Raw genomic sequence first — 19,404 nt, forward strand, 5'->3', positions numbered from 1 at the left:
AGAAATTAGAGGTATCTCACCTGAGCTTCTCGATAGCAGAGTGCTGTTCTGCCACCTTCATGCCCAGCCCGTTAGATCTCTGGTGAGCAAGAACTCTGTTGCACCCATCTCTCTGGTTTGTATAATCCTACATAGTGAACAAAACACTCCTGTCAAATTATTCCAGAATTCTCAACCCTCTCCTGTCTTTGTGGCCCATCTATTTAGATGGCTTCCAAGCATGTTACGGAACAATAGGTTGCTGAAATGCACAAGGGTTTTCTTAGCACAGCACTGAAGAATAGCAAAACTGCGTCACGTGTCCCCAAACCTGCCAGCATTTTGTTGGGCATTTTAGTACTTGCTGGCTTCAAAAATCCATCAAAGCAGCCATTCTTGTTCTTTGAGTATCCATAATGTGTAATGATTTGTAATGCTGTTCGTAAGCATGAAAGACTAGTGTAACTGAAGTATTATAAGTGTGAGTAATGGATGGTGTGCAGGAACACTGTCACTGAGATGAGGGAAGATTCGGTTTATCTTCTGAGCACAGGGCCTGGTGGAACCTTGGGAAGAAACCTTTATGGTCATTTGTGTTCAATGTTGCATGCAGGGAGAAAAAAGTCCAAGTGGCAGCAGCTTTAACACTTCAGTAATGATCTACATAATGCCTTTAGTTTAATTGCAGAAAGCTTGGGGTTCATCAGAAAAATGAAACAGAAAGTGAGAACTCATTATCTTTCAGCAGGAATGAGAATTGACCTTTGGTTTCCCCAACGAGATGTAGCAGAATTTATTTGAAAGATAATGTCCGATCTAGCTTTCCAATTATTCCGTAATAATGGTTACCTATTGAGTGTGTAATGTTCAGTTATCTTTTGTGGTGTATTCGGGGACCGAGTGTGCTGCTGACTGTGCAGTGTTATTTCATTTTGAAAATCCACATGTACAAAATGATAATCTGGAGGGAAGTGAAAATTACAAATGACACACAATAAAATACAATTAACTTTTGTCCTTTGAACGGCAAACTAAATGCTATGAATGAAACACCTGGTGCCATTGCAACTTAAAGCATCATGCAGTACCTTCAAATTCTGGTACACCATCTGCTTTTCTCTGTTAATGAATGAAAAAAAAACTTAACACAAATCGCAAAGTAAAATGAAGGCAGAGGTCTCATTTTAATAAATGGAAGTCTCCGTACATGTCATGCTTAAACCACATTCACTCAGTATCTCCTTTTAGAGATTAAATTACGTTCTTGGTCTGATAATTATAGGGGTTTTGTTTTTGTGGGGAGCGGTGGGGTTCATTTAAAACTTTATGGCAGCTCCTTTTTTTAAGCTGTGCAGTTTTGACTTTTTAAAATAACTGTTGTCGGACAGACCCAAGTTGGCTTTGAGCTCACGGGAACAAGCTGGTTTCAAATTGTTCGCACTTGAATAGTATTCAACTGCTTACTTCCAAACTATGTACAGAGATTCTCATCTGTCATTTCACTCCACATGTTTCATCTTGCCAGCTGCGGAATGAATCTAAAAGCAGTTGTTAGCACTTATGCATATTTGTGCAGCGTTGAATGGAAAATGTGATTGGAAAGGGTACCTGAAACAACATCATTTCCATCTGCAAGAAATTTCACCACAATTTTCTTTTCCCAAAAGAGATTTTATTTGGAATTAAATGATTTTACAGCAGTAATGTTAATAGGAATAACTTCTTAGTAATGACTGAATCCATCAAAACCAGCAAAGATAATTATCCTGACAGCATGCACTAGTCAAAAATGAGAGTGATTTTAACCCACTTTTACTTAAGAATGTTAGTGAGAAAAGATAAAGCTGTGGGGAGCAGGGAAGATTTTTTTTTGAAAGTTTAGCATTGTAGGGTCTCTGGCGAAGTAGATTTTTTTTCGGGTGGGGGAGTCAAACAATAGGCTCTAATGTAACTGAATTTTCAGTCATAAACTGTTACTACCAGTCACTTTGATTTCTTTCCTTTTGTTTTTGTTCTGAATAGAAATGTAGCCATTGTGGTGTAATGTGAACATGCTGTGCTCTCCTTTTCAGGTATGTTACCAGGAATGGCCCCACCTATGGTGCCGATGTTGCCTCCACAGGTCACAATTGCTTCTTCGGCCACCCTTCCCGGAGGTATCCCGGGCTCTGAATGGACAGAATATAAAACTGGTGATGGAAAAACCTATTATTATAACAACAGGACTTTGGAATCTACATGGGAGAAACCACAAGAGCTCAAAGAAAAAGGTAACTGGTCACAAATTGCGAAAAATAGACTTTTTATCCGTGGTTTCTCCCCCTTGTCTTCCAATGTCCACTCCTCCCCTCTTTGGAAGTTGTTGAGTTCCTTCTGAAGTACGGTTCTGTGGTTGCTGGGTTCCCACTGGCATCTGTGTCAGGTGGTCATTATTTGTGAAAGAGGCTTGACAACGAGAGTTAGCAGGCTTTTCGACCACTGGGAGCATCATGACTGTGCCCGACCCTCACCCAACGTCCGTGCGTATCCAGCAAGGTTCACTGGATAGCAGTGATGATCAGGAACACTGGATGGTTTTCTCCTCCCTACCCAGGGGCACTGAGGCCAATTATTACACCGGCTGCTGCCTGTGAGATCAGACCAAGAATAGAACCGATCACCTTCTGGTCTATATGCCTTAATGGTATTCTGTGCAGTGCATTTATTTACTGGGTCATTGATGATGGGTGGGGGGAGGTTTTGGGCTCGAGGGAAAAAGATAATTAAGTCATCAAGTAAATTCAGGGAAATAAAACTTTTCATCCCAAAGTTAATTCAGCTAAGTTAGACTCCTCATTCATGTTTAGAACGGGCACAAAAATTTACAAACGCATTTTGATTTTTTTTCTGGTACTGGGCAATATAGCTTTCCAGGTAAGTGAAAGGATAGATTGAATCGTTGTCATTCATACAATGTTTATAGCGCAGAATCACTAATCGTAGAAACAGTTCCACAATATCACATGGCTATCTGCGTTCCAAATCTACCTGAACTTGAGGTTGATTCGAAATTCGCCCTGTTCATATTGTGGGTGGAATTGAAGACTGACAGCAGCGTCGGCAACAATCGTGCGCGTACGTTTGCTCATGAGGAAGATTCACCGCTTCATGCTCTGGTTGTGGACGTTCCCCAACATCCGGGGCAGGTCTCTATGGGCCAGCGATGCAAAGAAACAGATTTGTTGGCCTCTGCGGACTTGCCCAGAGGTCAGCCTGCCCACCGGCGGAACAAACTGGCAGCGTCAATGGCAGATTGTGGCAGTGTCTGTTTTTGGTTGCTGCCAGTGTGGTTTTTGCACCTCTGTTCAGTGAGAACCCCACTGGTTTATATCACAGGTAATGTTATAATGTAACCGTCGTTTAAGATGCAGTCTCCATCAAGTAAGTTTAGATTCAGTTTCAGTACCATTTTAAGATGATGTGGAATAATTAGTTAGCTGTTGCAAATTTGTCTTTAAATACTCAACACTGCAGCTTTTACAACCCACCCACCCAATACAAAATGTTAGATTGGATCGAGGCGGGGAGAAGAAATTCTGGTTGCTGATCCCTGGGTGGTTTTAGTGCTCATCAAGGTGAGGGATGTTGGTGCTGGGGAATGGAGTCCTTTCCATTTCAGGCACCCAGTATCTGCTTCAAGCACTTCCAGGTCAGGGGTCACAAAGCTGGAAGCAGAGTGAAGCTCCCTCTGCTGCAACAATATGCCTCAACCCTAACCTCCAGAAGAACACGCTCTACTGCACCAATGCAGGTGCCAATGTGACCGCCCAACGAGAGAAGGCTTTCATTTCATCAGTCAAAGCTGGATTTGAACTCTGTCCCCTGAGGCGAAAGGCCAGTGTCAGACCCACTGTCCCTCCTAATGCACTTGTGACAATCTTGCGTTACTCTGCCTTTCCAATTTTCTCCTCCTCCCCCAGAGGCTGTGATTTGTGATATGGTAAAGTACCATGGGCGTCGTTGCCTTCTAATACCTCATCCAAATGGCTGTTCTTGCAACCTTGAGGAATCTCCCATTGACATTATGCTTCAAAACAGTGTCTGTCTAAATTCCAGTTCTTCAGAGGAAAGGTCCGGAACAATCATGCGCATACAGTTGCTCGTAAGGATCAACCCCGTACAGTGATCTCTCCCTCATCAATACTTCAGAAATCTGTCCCACATAGTCCTAGGCAGTGATATGCATGTGATTGGCATCCAAGTGAGAGAAGGTTAGCTGAGGCAGAAGTACATACAGGAAATTCATCAAATCATATAATACAGAAGGAAATCATTCATTTTATTGTGCTTGTGCTGGTTCTTTGAAAGAGCCACCCAATTAGTTCAACTCCCCTGCTCCTTCCCCATGTCCCTGCAAATTTTTCTTTAAGTATATATTTAAGTTAGAAACATAGAAAATAGGAGCAGGAGTAGGCCATTCAGCCCTTCGAGCCTGCTCCACCATTCAATATGATCATGGCTGATCCTCTATCTCAATACCATATTCCCACTCTCTCCCCATACCCCTTGATGCCTTTTGTGTCTAGAAATCTATCTAGCTCCTTCTTAAATATATTCAGTGACTTGGCCTCCACAGCCTTCTGTGGTAGAGAATTCCACAGGTTCACCACCCTCTGAGTGAAGAAATTTCTCCTCATCTCAGTCCTAAATGTCCTACCCCGTACCCTGAGACTGTGACCCCTCGTTTTGGACCCCCCCAGCCAGGGGAAACATCCTCCCTGCATCCAGTCTGTCTAGCCCTGTCAGAATTTTATATGCTTCAATGAGAACCGCTCTCATTCTTCTAAACTTGAGTGAATACAGGCCGAGTCGACCCAATCTCTCCTCATACAACAGTCCTGCCATCCCAGGAATCAGTCTGGTGAACCTTCACTGCACTCCCTCTATGGCAAGTATATCCTTTCTTGGGTAAGGAGACCAAAACTGCATATAAAACTCCAGGTGTGGTTTCACCAAGGCCCTGTATAACTGCAGTAAGACATCCTTGCTCCTGTACTCAAATTCTCTTGCTATGAAGGCAAACATACCATTTGCCTTCCTAACTGCTTGCTGCACCTGCATGTTTGCTTTCAGTGACTCGTGCACAAGGGCACCCAGGTCCCCTTTTACATCAACATTTCCCGATCTATCACCATTTAAATAATACTGTCTTTCTGTTTTTCCTTCCGAAGTGGATATCTTCACATTTATCGACATTATACTGCATCTGCCATGTATTTGCCCACTCACTCAACTTGTCTAAATCGCCTTGAAGCCTCCTTGCATCCTCCTCACAACTCACAATCCCACCTCGTTTTGTGTCGTCAGCAAACTTGGAAATATTACATTTGGTTCCCTCATCCAAATCATTGATATATATTGTGAATAGCTGGGACCCAAGCACCGATCCCTGCGGTACCGCACTAGTCACCGCCTCCCACCCCAAAAAAGACCTATTTATTTCTACTCTCTGTTTCCTGTCTGTTAACCAATTTTCAATCCATGCCAGTATATTATCCCCAATGCCATGTGCTTTAATTTTGCACACTAACCTCTTGTGTGGGACTTTATCAAAGGCCTTCTGAAAATCTAAATAAACCACATCCACTGGTTCTCCCTTATCTATTCTACCAGTTACATCCTCAAAAAAAACTCCAGTAGGTTTACCTTTCATAAATCCATGTTGACTTTGTCTAATCCCACTGATGTTTCCTAAGTGTCCTGTTATCATATCCTTCATAATGGACTCTAGCATTTTCCATACTACTGATGTTAGGCTAACCGGCCTGTAGTTCCCTGTTTTCTCTCCCTCCTTTTTTAAATAGTGGGGTTACATTTGCCACCCTCCAATCTGCAGGAACTGTTCCATAATCTATAGAATTTTGGAAGATGACAATTAATGCATCCACTATTTCCATGGCTACCTCTTTTAGTACTCTGGGATGCAGATTATCAGGTCCTGGGGATTTATCGGCTTTCAATCCCATTAATTTCTCCAGCACTTTTTTACTCATACTAATTTCTTTTAATTCCTCCTTCTCACTCGTCCCTGGGTTCCCTAGCATTTCAGGGAAGTTATTTGTGTCCTCTTCTGTGAAGACAGAACCAAAGTATTTGTTTAATTGCTCTGCCATTTCCCTGTTCATTATAAATTCTCCCGTTTCTGACTATAAGGGGACCTACATTTGTCTTCACTAATCTTTTTCTTTTTACATACTTGTAGAAGCTTTTACAGTTCACTTTTATGTTCCCTGCAAGTTTACTCTCATACTCTATTTTTCTCCTCTTAATCAATCTCTTGGTCCTTTTTGGCTGAATTCTAAACTGCTCCCAATCCTCAGGCTTGCTCCTTTATCTGGCAACTTTATATGACTTCTCTTTGGATCTAATACTATCCTTAATTTCTTTTGTTCGCCATGGTTGGGCCGCATTTCCTTTTGTGTTTTTGCACCAGAAAGGAATGTATAATTGTTGCAATTCATGCATTCGTTCCTTAAATGTTAGCCATTGCCTATCCACCGTCATGCCTTTTAATGAAGCTTCCCAATCTATCATAGCCAACTCACTCCTCATCCCTTCGTAGTTTCCTTTGTTTAGATTTAGGGTCCTAGTTTTGGATTGGACTACTTCACTTTCCATCTTCATGAAGCATTCTATCATGTTTTGGACACTCTTCCTTAAAGAACCCCGCACAACAAGATTATTAATTAACCCCTTCTTATTGCACAATACCCAGTCTAGGATAGCCTGTTCCCTGGTTGGCTCCTCAACGTACTGGTCTAAAAAACCATCTTGTGCACATTCCAGGAATTCATCCTCCACAGTATTATTGCTAATTTGGTTTGGCCAGTCTATATGCAGATTAAAGTCATCCATGATTACTGTTACTAATTAAGTTATGAATGAATCTGTTTCCACCACCCTTTCAGGCAGTGCATTCCAGATCATACCGTGCTACGTGAAAAGAATTCTCTTCATCTCACCTGGTTCTTTTGCCAATAATCTTAAATATGTGTCCTCTGGTTACAGTTTCTCATTATTTGCCCTGTCAAAATTCTTCATAAATTATTATATGTCCCGTAACCAAGTCGCAATGGCGAAATCGAGAATTAAATGCAGGGTGACTTTCTGGACCACTTGCTGTTACTCGTTATGTTCAATCTAACAAGATTTAAAAGAGCACCTCTGCTTGTTATTGGAATGGCTTAAGTAGCAGTAATGCATCTTTGTATGTTTGAAGGAAGTACCTCAGAATTCCTCTGTCAATTTCCAATGCTGAATGCCTTTTCTCAATTAAAGGTGTTATCGGGCAAGCTAACCTGTATATGGAGACTGTGCAAAAACATAGCTTATACCTGTAGGGATCAGCCTTTGATGGGTATGTAGAAACGAGTATCAGTTTTTGTCATAATCTGCAATGCTGCTTTCCTTCCTTCCTTCACTTTATTTCTTTCATTCTACAGTAAACATGGCTGGATCTACTAATCTCTTAATAAAATGTTGGCTATAAGTTATTTGCTGTACTCAAATTTACAATAACCAAATGCCAGGGTCTGGGATCTATCTGCATTAGGATTTGGCCACTGCTGTTTGGATGGCTCCTGTTTCTTTCCCAGTATTATTGTGGAACTTGAAATGCCAGCACAAATGATCCAAATGTATTCTCTGAGTTGGTAATGCATTTAAGTTTTTGCCTGTTGGTTGTCTAGTTTCTTTTTAAATTGGGGGAAAAGTTGTGCTAAATTACATCAGACTCCTTCCAAAGGTGCTGCACTCTTCTTTAAAGAAGATTTGCTGAGTTCTTAATTGCTTTCATCAAAGAGATTGATGTCAGCTTTGATGCTTGTCAGTTGGAGCAAACCTTTTAACTGGGAGTTGATAATTAACTCCATAATTCTTAATGATCGCATAACTTCTCTTAAAAAGAGATGGATGTACTTTTTCATTTTTTGAATGGGAGTCAGGAGAACTTTTCTCTGTTCCTCCCCTCCTGAAGTTCCATGGGCTCTTATCATCCAATTTCACGTGTGAGCCTGTATCGTGAGAATCTGCGGCCTATTCAAACAAGGGAACATCACAGCCAAGCCTGGTTCTGTTTATACCTGGTGCTCACATGCAAACTTTCCAGTAAGGATAACCGTAAGGAGTGGGAACTCATGCTGATTTCCTCTCCCGAGCCCAGGGACACCGAGGACCACTCCAGTGGCTCTACTGCAAGACTGAGATCGGGTGGTTCAGCATGAACTGTGGATTGAAACTATGACCTTTTGGCCTGTGTGGTATCGGTGCTAAACTGGGTGGTGACATTAATCATGAGGTCATTGGGGCTGTTATTGGAGAACACTGAGAATTAGTAGCTTGGTCTACAAATGACCCCTACTATAGCAGGCATCAGGAAACCAAGTTTAGTTTTCAGTTTTTGAACTGGGAACATTAGGTCTTAGCTTTAATTTTGTTCTTCACTTTAACCATGAAACAAATACATTTAAAGTCAATGCCAAAGCATACTGAATTTCTAGTAGAATTGCATGGTCCAGGAACATCTACAAAACACTCAATGCTTATATTTTTTTCTGTACAGTAGAGAAAGAAATGGAGAAACCAAAGGAGCCGAGCAAAGAGCCAGCAGAACCTGAGCCAATGGAAATGGAAGAGGAAGAGCCAAAAGAAGAGCCTCCAAAGGAGAAGAAAGAGGTCTGTGGGAATGCTGTGTCAACAGCTACTTCGCTCCCTTCAAGGGACATTAGGGCACTTTGAGCTATTAGGAGCAGGAACCTTTCTCCTATTTTTTTTTCTTCTTTCTATCCCCCTCCCTCCCTAACCTGGGCGCAGCCCCCCCTACTTCAGCCCTGGCTGAGACCAGCTCACTCAGAACAGACCAGAATTCAACCGTGGGTCTGCTCTGGTCTATGTTGCTTCGCTACTAACTGGATAACATCGTGCAGCCATTGGGTTCCATAGTCAACTCCCGTTTTTAATATAACATTGGAATGAAAAGCGGGTACGGTAGTGGAGTGGTTATGGACTAATAATCCAGAGAATGAGATTTCAAATCCCACCATGGTAGTTTGAGAATTTGAGTTCAGTTTTTAAAATAAAATTTAAATCTGGAAATTAGAAGTTGGTATTGGTGAAAGTGACCACAAAGCTGTCGGATTGTCTTAAAAACCCAACTGGTTCACTAATGTCCTTTAGGGTAAGATACCTGCCGTTCTTACCTCACCTGGCCTCTGCGTGACTTCAGTGTGGTCTGCCCTCTGAAGTGGCCGAGCAAGCCCACTGCCGCCACCACCTCGGGGCAACTAAGGATGGGCAGTCAGTGCCCACTTGCCAGCGACGCCCGCATTCCGTAAATGAACTTTTTAAAAAAACTCCCAGATATGTGTTTGTAGTAGGCATCCTACTTAATATTTTTGTCACAGTATGATTTGCTGATAAGTTGTCAACAGGCATGTTCAGTGTATTGGCACCAATATGCTATGGGGAAAAATTGTATTTAAGTCAACACGCTTCAATTAAATGTGGTATTCTTAGGGCAAACCATTCAAGCTGATGAACTATCAGTAAAGTGCAAAAATTCCATCCACCCATCATTATACTTCATTGACTCGTTGAAATTATATTGACAATTCTGTATGATTTAAGCTGCTTTTCACACTGCTGAGGATAATGTTAGGTCAAATTCTGTATTGTAGCAGTGTGGCTTTCTCTAAGTCATTTCAGCATGTGTCTCCAACCTACCACCAATTGCATACAAGTGGCCCATGAGCCCTGGTAATGTGGCCAGTAAGCCTTAATGGGCCATGGTACCCAGATAACTCCTACTTGTCTGACATTTCTAACTCGCTGGCTTGTCCTTTTTGAATTTTGTGGGTCTGGAGATTTGCACAGGGTTGCTTTTCGGGCCATTGCCTCATTGGAGAAATTCTGAATCAGAACACCAAGGTCTGGTGATATCTCCAGCTTGCGAGAGATGCAAATTAATGAGTATATTGATTTCAACTTTACACCTGACCGACAAGGCTCCATGATATGCACTTACGCTGCTCACAAAGATTTAAAAGCTTGGACATTCCAGTCCTACAGCATTAATTAATAACTGTCTGTAACTCAGCCGTCTGTTGCTTGCCCGTTTTTAAGGAGCCAAAGGAGGAGGTGTTGACTGAGGAAGAGAAGGCTGCACAAAAAGCTAAACCTGTAGCTACCACCCCTGTCCCCGGTACACCATGGTATGTATGCAGATGTGTTTGGTGAGTTGGCATTTGATCACTGACTTACTTATTTATGTTCCTGTGTATGTATGGAATTTTAAAACTATCTGCAATAATAAATGAACTTCGAGATTGATCAAGTTGCAACATCAGCATTCTACTTGTGTTTACTGTATGTTAATTTTTTGGTCATGTCACACACAACCCTTACAGGCAGCACACAGGAGACTTTCACCCTATCAATCTAGAATTGCATAGAAAGAGGCCAAATCGGCCCAACTGGTCTGTGCTAGTATTTATGCTCTCCATGAGCCTCCTCCCTCCCTACTTCATCCAACCCTATCCACCTATCCTTCATGTCCTTTCCCCCCTCATGTACTTATCTAGCTTCTCTTTAAAGGCAAATGCTGTTCACTTCAACTACTCCTTGTGGTAGTGAGTTCCACATTCTAACCACTCTCTGGTTGAAGAAATTTCTCCTGAATTCTTTACTGGAGTTATTAGTGACCATCTGGGCTGGATTTGCAACCAGGTCCTTGAAGTCGAAGGACCTTGTTTAATCTGCTTTGCTACCTAGTTCCCCTTCAAACATCCATTGAATTGTTAGTTCTCAATTTGTACATGAAAGAAACAGTCAGTGCAAGTCACCTGTACATCATTTCATCTGGAAAAAAATATAGTGTACAATATTGCTGATCTCCATTTGGAAATACATAATTTATGTTTTGAATTTTCCTTCAACTAATGTTTGAAAATCAATCTTTTCTCATTCTGGAATATATAAATTTCAGTTCCCCTCTGCCGTTTCTGAATTGAGTGGATGGACAGGCAGGCTTACTTAAGTTAAGGCAATGTTTTATTTTGAATTAGACTGATGAGGTGCATTTCGGAGTTGCACCTAGACTGGATTCTGCTCTTCCCTTGCTAGCATCGTTGAGATTGAGGACTTGCTTTGGGGAGAGTCCTAAGCTCCATGGCACAGTAACAGGAGCACAGCCAACGTACAGATCTGCCTGCCCTGCTTTATTTTGGTTTGGAAAAAGCCAATCTGGCTGGAGGTAACGTAAAGGAAAACAACTGTTTTGGGAACTCAAACTTGCACGTAGACGTCTATTCACTGGGGCCTTTATTTTTACGTTTTTTTCATTAGGATTCGGCCCCTGGATGATGCCATTTAATTTATGATGTGTTATATGGGGAAACGAGCATGAAACTTTCTCAGTGCACTTAAACCACGCTCAAAATCAGCTCTCAAAGCACTGAAGAAAAGCAGCAGGGAGCACTGCATCATTGTGTTGTAAGAAAGCCTGACATTTGCTTTTCTGCAGTAAATGTCATCAATATGCTGGCACTAAATTAAATGGCACTATCGAGGTGCCTTGTCCTGATGAAAATAATTGTAAAGAAATATTGATAACTTTTACTCCTCTTTAAGTTTGGGGAGGGGGAGGGGTGGCAGGAGGGAAGAGTAGCCATGTAGCAGCCGGTAAGAGATGCAGCAGCAAAACACTACCAAATCCCTGCCCACTGAGCAAGTCAACACTAGGAAAGAGTGAAAAAACATGGTTGTGTTGCCAGTAGATGGTGCTAGGGCTCTTCATTTACAGTATTTGACAGACTATTGGCTTAAAAAGTATTGCATTCCTAATGTGGGTTGCACCATCAGGAATCCTCACCCATCTTCCACAGTGATTCTGTCTCATTAATATGATATCCTTCTCTCACCTCCAGCTTTCAACCTCTCCCTGCCACAGCTGTCTCTAGTTTATTGATATCACATCCTAAACTGCAAACTCACTATTCTACTCGAGACTTTCTCTTTCCTGCTTCCTCACTGTGTTGAAATAAAGAGTCTTTGCCATGTCTTCCACTCCCAACTTGTTCTTTCCAAGGACTTCAAAACTTTGGAACTTCTTAATTCCCTCAGTCTTTCCTCCTCCTTACAATTGTCACGCTTTCAAAACCCAAACTTGGCATCACCTGCTCAATGTTTCCTGATTTACCTCATTGTCTTTTCTACACTTTTTCAACTTTGATATCTTGCGCTATGAGCCTTGGCTCTTCATCCAGGTTTGTCAGTTTAAAAATATCTGACTGATGCTGGGCAAACTTGTGGCAGAGATGGGCCAGAGTGATGATTGGTATTGATTAAGCTGCTTATTTTGTGGGTCACCAAATTTTTCATTGCCTTTTCAGGTGCGTTGTATGGACTGGTGATGAGCGGGTGTTTTACTATAACCCGACAACCCGTCTGTCAATGTGGGATCGGCCAGATGAGCTGGTTGGAAGAGCTGATGTCGACAAAATTATCCAGGAACCTCCTCACAAAAAGTCTTCTGAGAATGAGAAGAAACCTGGTGAGAGATCCTAATTGGTGTATCGACTATTACTGCAGCGTTAACTCTCCCATAACACAAGTCTTCACTGTGCTCTGTTGCTTGGACTGGCAATTTGAATGATTCCCCAAGTTACAGCGTGCTTAAAGGCATGACTGCAAGAGTTTGGATAACTTGTATGGGATTTTTAATTAAATATCAAATATTTCAAAATGGGGAGACCTGGCGGAGAGAGTGCTGTCTGAAGAACTTGGTCACTGCTTTTTGTGGTTCTGGTTAACCAGTGTTTTTAATTGGTCACTACTTACCCTTCTGGAGAGTGGACTCAGGTTTTTATTTAAATTGATTTGTGAACTTCAAATACTTAAAGAAAACAGTGTTTTTATAACAAATTAATAAGTTGAACTTTTTCTGACTCTCCTGTTGGCGATTTCTTTCCTTTTGTTAACACGTAGACTCATGTAAAGGTACAAATTCACATCAATTTAAATTAACACGCCAGCTTCTCTAAGCAGCACTTGTTAAAGGTGTGACTTTACTTCAAGTTTAACGTGAATTGCTTTACTTAAGGGCATGGTAGTTTAACTGAAATTAAGCTATTGATTTAATTTTGAAGAAATCTAACTTGTGTAAATGAGACAGACAAGTTGTCTTTTTTTCAATTTAAAGCATTTCCATTTTTATTTAGTGAAAGAGGAGACTGAGCCTCTGGAAGATGAATATGATGATGAACCAATTAAAGCAAAGAAGAGAAAGTGAGTAGCGTAAAGGCTGAAAAATCAGCTACCTTCCCCGTGTAGGAAGTTTTCAAAGATTTGACTGCTGTTCCTCATTTTATTCATGTAGTTAGGATACAGTGTGTTTAAAGCAATTTATTAGAAATTACATGCAGATATATTCAAATGGTCCTTCATAATATAACTTCGGTCTTCTCCCTTCCTGAAAGCACTAATTCAGGCTGGAGCTTAACTCCACAAGTGCCAGCTACCCTGCAGTATCTCACCCATGTGGCCATTCTTCATGTGAGAGTGCTGGGATTGCAGTAGCCTTTTCCGCTCCCATTCATTCCCATGTTTTAGAACCATAGAACTGCCTTAAATAGCAACAGGAAAAATTGTCCTGTCCTGTCGGGTTTTGAAGTTTTTCTTTTTTTTTGATATTTAAAACTATTGCAGGAAGGATGATCCTAAAGATCCAGAGTCCGAGAAGGAGGCAGCTATGGAAGCCGAGATCAAAGCAGCCCGGGAGAGGGCCATAGTTCCACTGGAGTCTCGCGTGAAACAGTTCCGAGATATGCTGCTCGAGAGAGGGGTAAGGACTTGGAAATTTAAGATTTATAGTGACAAGGTGCTCTTTGTATTGCTGTGGTCGCTGATTAGATTCTTGTCCCTGGGTGAATTGATGAGCCATTTTGGTTAGGTTAGCAGTGAAATCTGATCTGTTCTTGTTGCTTTGGTACGTTTTGAATTGAGTACTGATCAGGACTTTCCATGAAATCTGTGCTCCTTGTTGCACAAACCTAGTTTCCTATTGTAAGAACATCCTGAAAGTTCAGATTATTTCAAGTCAATTTCGAGATAATTTCAGAGTTGATGATTATATTTGTTGCTGTCTCTGCCTCCTGCTTTTCATTTGTGGGGGAAATAATGTTTGCGCTGATCCTACTGAGGGATGTTAGTGTGGCAGAATGGAGCACCATCCCATTTCAGACACGTGTCAGCATTAATTGCATTCATGTCGGTTGCTGTTCGGTTGAGTAAGGCGCTCTCTACTGTCTCCCAACAATGCCCATTAGCCAAGCCGCAGAGAACCCACTCACTAGATTTTTTTTGCCACTTCTCCCACCAACCATACTTTGCAGTATCTGAGTGAGATTGCTGGTTATGGTCATTGTGGGTTCTGGCCTACCAGGAATTGGGCAGAGACTGGGAAAACTTACTTGGCTTAAAATCCTCACCGCACCAAGTAGAGGAGACTTTCTTCTCATTGTCGTTTTCTGCCTGATGTGATAACCCACATATTCTGAACTATCTCCTGCATCTAATTGAACCTTGGTTTGAACCTGATTCGATTCAGGTTCATATTGTGGCTGTTTGAATCGTTAATACCCCGTTTGTGTTGGATTGTTAGGAATGACTCAGTATCCCATTTTATGCAAACTATTTGTAAATTATGCCTATTTGGGCCTTCACCCTAATTTATGTCTTCACAAGTTAAGTACTGTTTAAGCCTTTGTTCCTTCTGCAAAAAATTGCAATCCTTTCACCTCAGAGTTAATGAGCTGTCAGCCGCGATTGTAGATTAACCATATTTGATTTGGTTTTTCTACAAGGTATACCTTAGGAATCGCCCAGAATTTTTACCCAAGTTGCTTTCCAGTTCTGTTCGGATCAGGAAATTATCCTAGTTTTATGCACTGGCATGCAAATCGGAACTAGAATGTTGTTTTCACCATGTAAATGCTTGCAGAGTCCTCAGGTATTGCGTGGTTCACAGAGCAATTCTGACAGTCATTCAGTTCCTGTTGTGGAAGGCAGATGGGTGACACACCAAATTGGTGATAGCCAAATGGGTGGCTAGATGTGACCTATATCCTGCAAGCAAGGTGATGGACTGCGTAAGGGTCATTCTAACCGTTCCATAGCTGCTGCTTGTGCATCTTAATCCGATCCAATATGGTAGCACATGCAAGGTGCCACATGGAGCAGTCCTCCCACATTTGCTTAACATCACCATGTATATTTCATGGTGATGTTTGGCAGATTGGTCCTGACAGCTGATGATGTGAGTCATTCATGGGTGCCCCATCCCACATTTGTATTAACTTGTTAGTTTTCCTAACTCCCCCACAAAGGCTCTTGAGTCCATAACTTTCTTCCTCTGTGAAGCTCCTTGGGATTTTTTTTTAATGTTTAAAGGCATTATATAAATTCAAGTTGTTCTTGTTGTTATGCTCCCTTGATGTGTGGAGGACGTGGAATGAGGAAGTGATTGCTTTGCTGACAGTCGCCTTCAAACGTTACGTGCCCACCACACACCACAATCCCACCCATCCATTCCCACAGGTCCTGCAGGGTTTATAGCTTTGAGGGAGTTAGTGTTAGGTGATTAACTTCAGCTTAGTTTCAAGTTAAAACGCACTGGTAAAGTGATGCAGATCTTGGAACTTATACAAGTGAAAGTAGAAGACTATATGTTGCACCATATATCTGCAATGCCGTGATGACAATTTCATGGCCATACTAAGCATGTGATTTCCCTAATCAGATAAGCTACTGTACTACACTGTGGAGGGTGTATGTCATTTGAAGAAAGATGATCCTACCAGGTAGGTAACTTATATTTTTCCACCAAAATTCAAACAGGACAATCCAGAAAATAAGAGAAAAGCATAATTGGAACTCAGTTGCCTGGGCTTCAATGGCTGTCTTACCAGGATTCAGGGGCCATGCTTGGCTCTCTCTCCTCCCCTCCTTTCTTCTTCCCCCAACCCCATAAGGTTGGAGTATGGTCCCAGGCCAAGCGGCAGCCTTCCAGTAACTCACCCAGGATATTAGCACGTGAGCCTACACAGTGAGTCTCAACAAGCTATTTGACTGTTCATGACATCACAGCTGATCCTAATCCTGCTCTCACCCAGCACCAGTATTTGACTGCGGGAAGCAGTGGGGAGCAGGGCCCCTGGCAGATATTTTTTCACTCCCTATTCTTGGGGTGCTGAAGCCATTTTTTTGCACTCCAACTGTTGCTCCTCATCTGAGATCGGCACACAGCGTGGGACTGAACCTGGAATTAGCGCAAAGGTGTTCAAGTGCGGCCCCTGAACCCTGGCAAGACAGCCTTTGAAGCCCAGGCAATTGAGTCCTAATTATGCTTGTTTCTTCTTTTCTGGTTTGTCCTGTTTGAATTTTGTGCTCCTGGAGGTTTGGCAAGGGCTTTTTTTTAATGCTGTTGCCTCCTTGTGCTTAACTCTTAAATCTGAACACCAAGATCTGTTGGTATCAGCAACTTGAGATACAATAAACATTGCATATGGCCCGTGAGGCATCATGATGCATAACTGAGGCTCACAGTGATAAAGTTTGGATTCCCCTATCTTAGTGCGACATCGCGGCAGTGCCTTTAACACTGGGTTATCGGGGGAGCTAACGTTTTGTAGAGAGTTGAGTACAATGTATTCATCTAAAAATAATAATGAACTACTTGTAAAAATGAGTAATATAAAAGTGTTCATGTTTTTTATGAATGATAGTACCCTAGTGTAAGACAAAAGTTTATTTTACCCCTGTTTCCTGGGTTCCATGCCTAAAGGCATATTTCTCTTTTTTTCACCCAGTGTCTTTCATTATTTTCCCAACATCATGCACTTACTGGGTTTCATAGTATGACTTGAACTTCAGGCACTTCCTTGTCCGAAGGATTTCTCCTAAGTTATGCACAGTGACATAAAAAAAGCTAACAGAACTTGCAATCAAAAGATTATCTTTAAGGCTTTGCCTCCATGGGAGCTCCCACTGGGGTCATTTTAAATGTCACCCGGTGGTAGATGTTTTAATGAGCAACTAGTTGACTGATATCTTAATTGTTCAGTGGAATTCAAGGCCAATTAGTGGGAAAATTGTCAGCATCCCACTGTTGCTTGTCGTTTCTAATAGAGATGGGAGCTGCAGTTATTTACGGTGAAATTGTGAAGATGATTGGATTGATCTTGGGATGCATTTTGCTTGGTTTGATCATTGAAGGGAAAAAAAAATCTATCCAACCTCCACTCTCTTTCCTTCTCTCCTGAAAGCATTAACTAGCCGTGGTACAGTCCCACAGGCACTGGCGACCGCCTGGTACGTCATCCGCATGAGCCTTAATGGTCAGCGTGACAGACTATTTAACCATAAAGGGCATCACTGGCACTCCGATCCTGTTCTCAGCTAACTTCCACTTGTATCTACTTTTCAGCAGGAGTCATTGGATGATGGGCAGGAGCCGTCGTTGATTTTTCCTTCCCCCCCCCCCACTCCCATTTCACCCCAGGGGCTGCCATGGGTAATGGAATCATAGAATCATAGAAATTTACGGCAGGGGAGGAGGCCATTTGGCCCATCGTATGTGCACCGGCCAAAAAAGAGCTATCCAGTCTAATCTCACTTTCCGGCACTTGGTCCATAGCCTTGTAAGTTACAGCATTTCAAGTGCACATCCAAGCACCTTTTAAATGCGATGAGGGTTTCTGCCTCTACCACCCTTTCAGGCAGTGCGTTCCAAACACCCATCACCGTCTGGGTGAAAAAATTTCTCCTCAACTCCCCTCTAATCCTTTTATCATTACTTTAAATCTACGCCCCCTGGTTATTGACCTCTGTTAAGGGAACTAGGTCCTTCCTGTCCACTCTATCTAGGCCCCTCATAATTTTATACACCTCAATTAAATCTACCCTCAGCCTCCTCTGTTCCAAAGAAAAGCCTATCCAGAAAAGCCTAACCTGCCCAGCCTATCCAGTCTTTCCTCATAGCTAAATTCTCCAGTCCTCATAAATCTGCTCTGTACCCTTTCTAGTACAATCACATCTTTCCTGTAATGTGACCAGAACTGTGCACAGTACTCAAGCTGTGACCTAACCAGTGTTTCATACAGTTCTAGCATAACCTCCCTGCTCTTATATTCAATGCCTCAGCTAATAAACCACCTTATCTATGTGTCCTGCTACCTTCAGGGATCTGTGGACATGCACTCCAGATCCCTCTGCACCTCTTAGTATCCTCCCATTTATTTTATATTCCCTTGCCTTGTTTGCCCTCCCCAAAAGCATTACCTCACACTTCTCCAAATTGAATTCCATTTACCACTTTTTTGCCCACTTGACCAGTCCATTGATATCTTCCTGCAGTCTACAGCTTTCCTCCTCATTTTCAACCACACGGCCAATTTTTGTATCATCTGCAAACTTCTTCATCATGCCCCCTACATTTAAGTCTAAATCATTAACATATATATCACAAAAAGCAAGGGACCTCGTACTGGGGAAGCCCTTCAGTTGCCATTCTCACTAAAGTCAACTAACTCAGACCAGAAATTAAACCTGGAGCATTGTGGTTGGTGCTTCACCTGTTGGCTCCTTCACTTTATAAACTTAGGCCATCAGAGGGCCTTGGTTTTGTCCATTTTCTTTTAGCCATGGATTTTGTACGGCAGTAGAAATGTAGAGGGGCTATCGATTTGTGATAGTATTTTGGTCCCGGTTACAAGTGACTTCCTCTCTGCTGATCTCCAGCGGGTAACAGTTTTGGATGAATTCAGCTCAGTTGCTTTTTTTTTCTCTCTCCTCCCTTTTAGGTCTCAGCATTCTCTACATGGGAGAAGGAACTCCACAAGATTGTTTTTGATCCCAGATACCTCCTCCTGAATCCAAAGGAAAGAAAACAGGTAACAACAGGACAACAGGTTGCACTGTTGGAAGAGGGGAATTATCTGTACACAAACAGCCATTAATTAAAATGCTGTGATAGAAACATATCCAACGACATGTTGGCAATTTTTGTAAGCATATACTTTATTGTTTTGCTGAATTTCTCTACAAATTCCTTAAAAGGCTAAGTCTTACTCAGTTCCTCAAGTACTGGCAAAGCTTTAACACCTCGACTAGAGGCCAACTATAAACGACAAGGTGTTAGCCTGTTCAACTCGCACGGTCACATTTGGCAGATATTACTGGATAACTATAAGGAGTGGATTTCCCCCCCCCCCCCCACTCCCTAGCCATGGGCACTGAGTCCAATTCTAGCAAAATAGTGCACTCAAGTTTTCATTATTTTGACCATATTAAATGTTCAAAGTGTAGGCTGCACAGTTGCAGATGTTCAGGGTG

The 19,404-nt window shown here is 42.0% G+C and overlaps 1 protein-coding gene across 7 annotated transcripts in view; it reads left to right on the top strand.

The window, feature by feature from the left end:
• The window catches only part of LOC137332598 (transcription elongation regulator 1-like), a 92,957-nt gene that overhangs the window by 57,407 nt on the left and 16,146 nt on the right, over window positions 1-19,404 (top strand). For all 7 annotated transcript variants that reach the window (XM_067996551.1, XM_067996544.1, XM_067996546.1 and 4 more), the window contains 7 exons: window positions 2,052-2,249; window positions 8,579-8,691; window positions 10,138-10,226; window positions 12,405-12,565; window positions 13,233-13,299; window positions 13,720-13,855; window positions 18,873-18,962. In XM_067996551.1, the coding sequence (XP_067852652.1) occupies window positions 2,052-2,249; window positions 8,579-8,691; window positions 10,138-10,226; window positions 12,405-12,565; window positions 13,233-13,299; window positions 13,720-13,855; window positions 18,873-18,962 (854 nt within the window). The remainder of the gene's footprint in view (window positions 1-2,051; window positions 2,250-8,578; window positions 8,692-10,137; window positions 10,227-12,404; window positions 12,566-13,232; window positions 13,300-13,719; window positions 13,856-18,872; window positions 18,963-19,404) is intronic.

Source organism: Heptranchias perlo, chromosome 14, assembly GCF_035084215.1.
Source record: "Heptranchias perlo isolate sHepPer1 chromosome 14, sHepPer1.hap1, whole genome shotgun sequence".
In the NCBI taxonomy this organism is placed as follows: Eukaryota; Metazoa; Chordata; class Chondrichthyes; order Hexanchiformes; family Hexanchidae; genus Heptranchias; species Heptranchias perlo.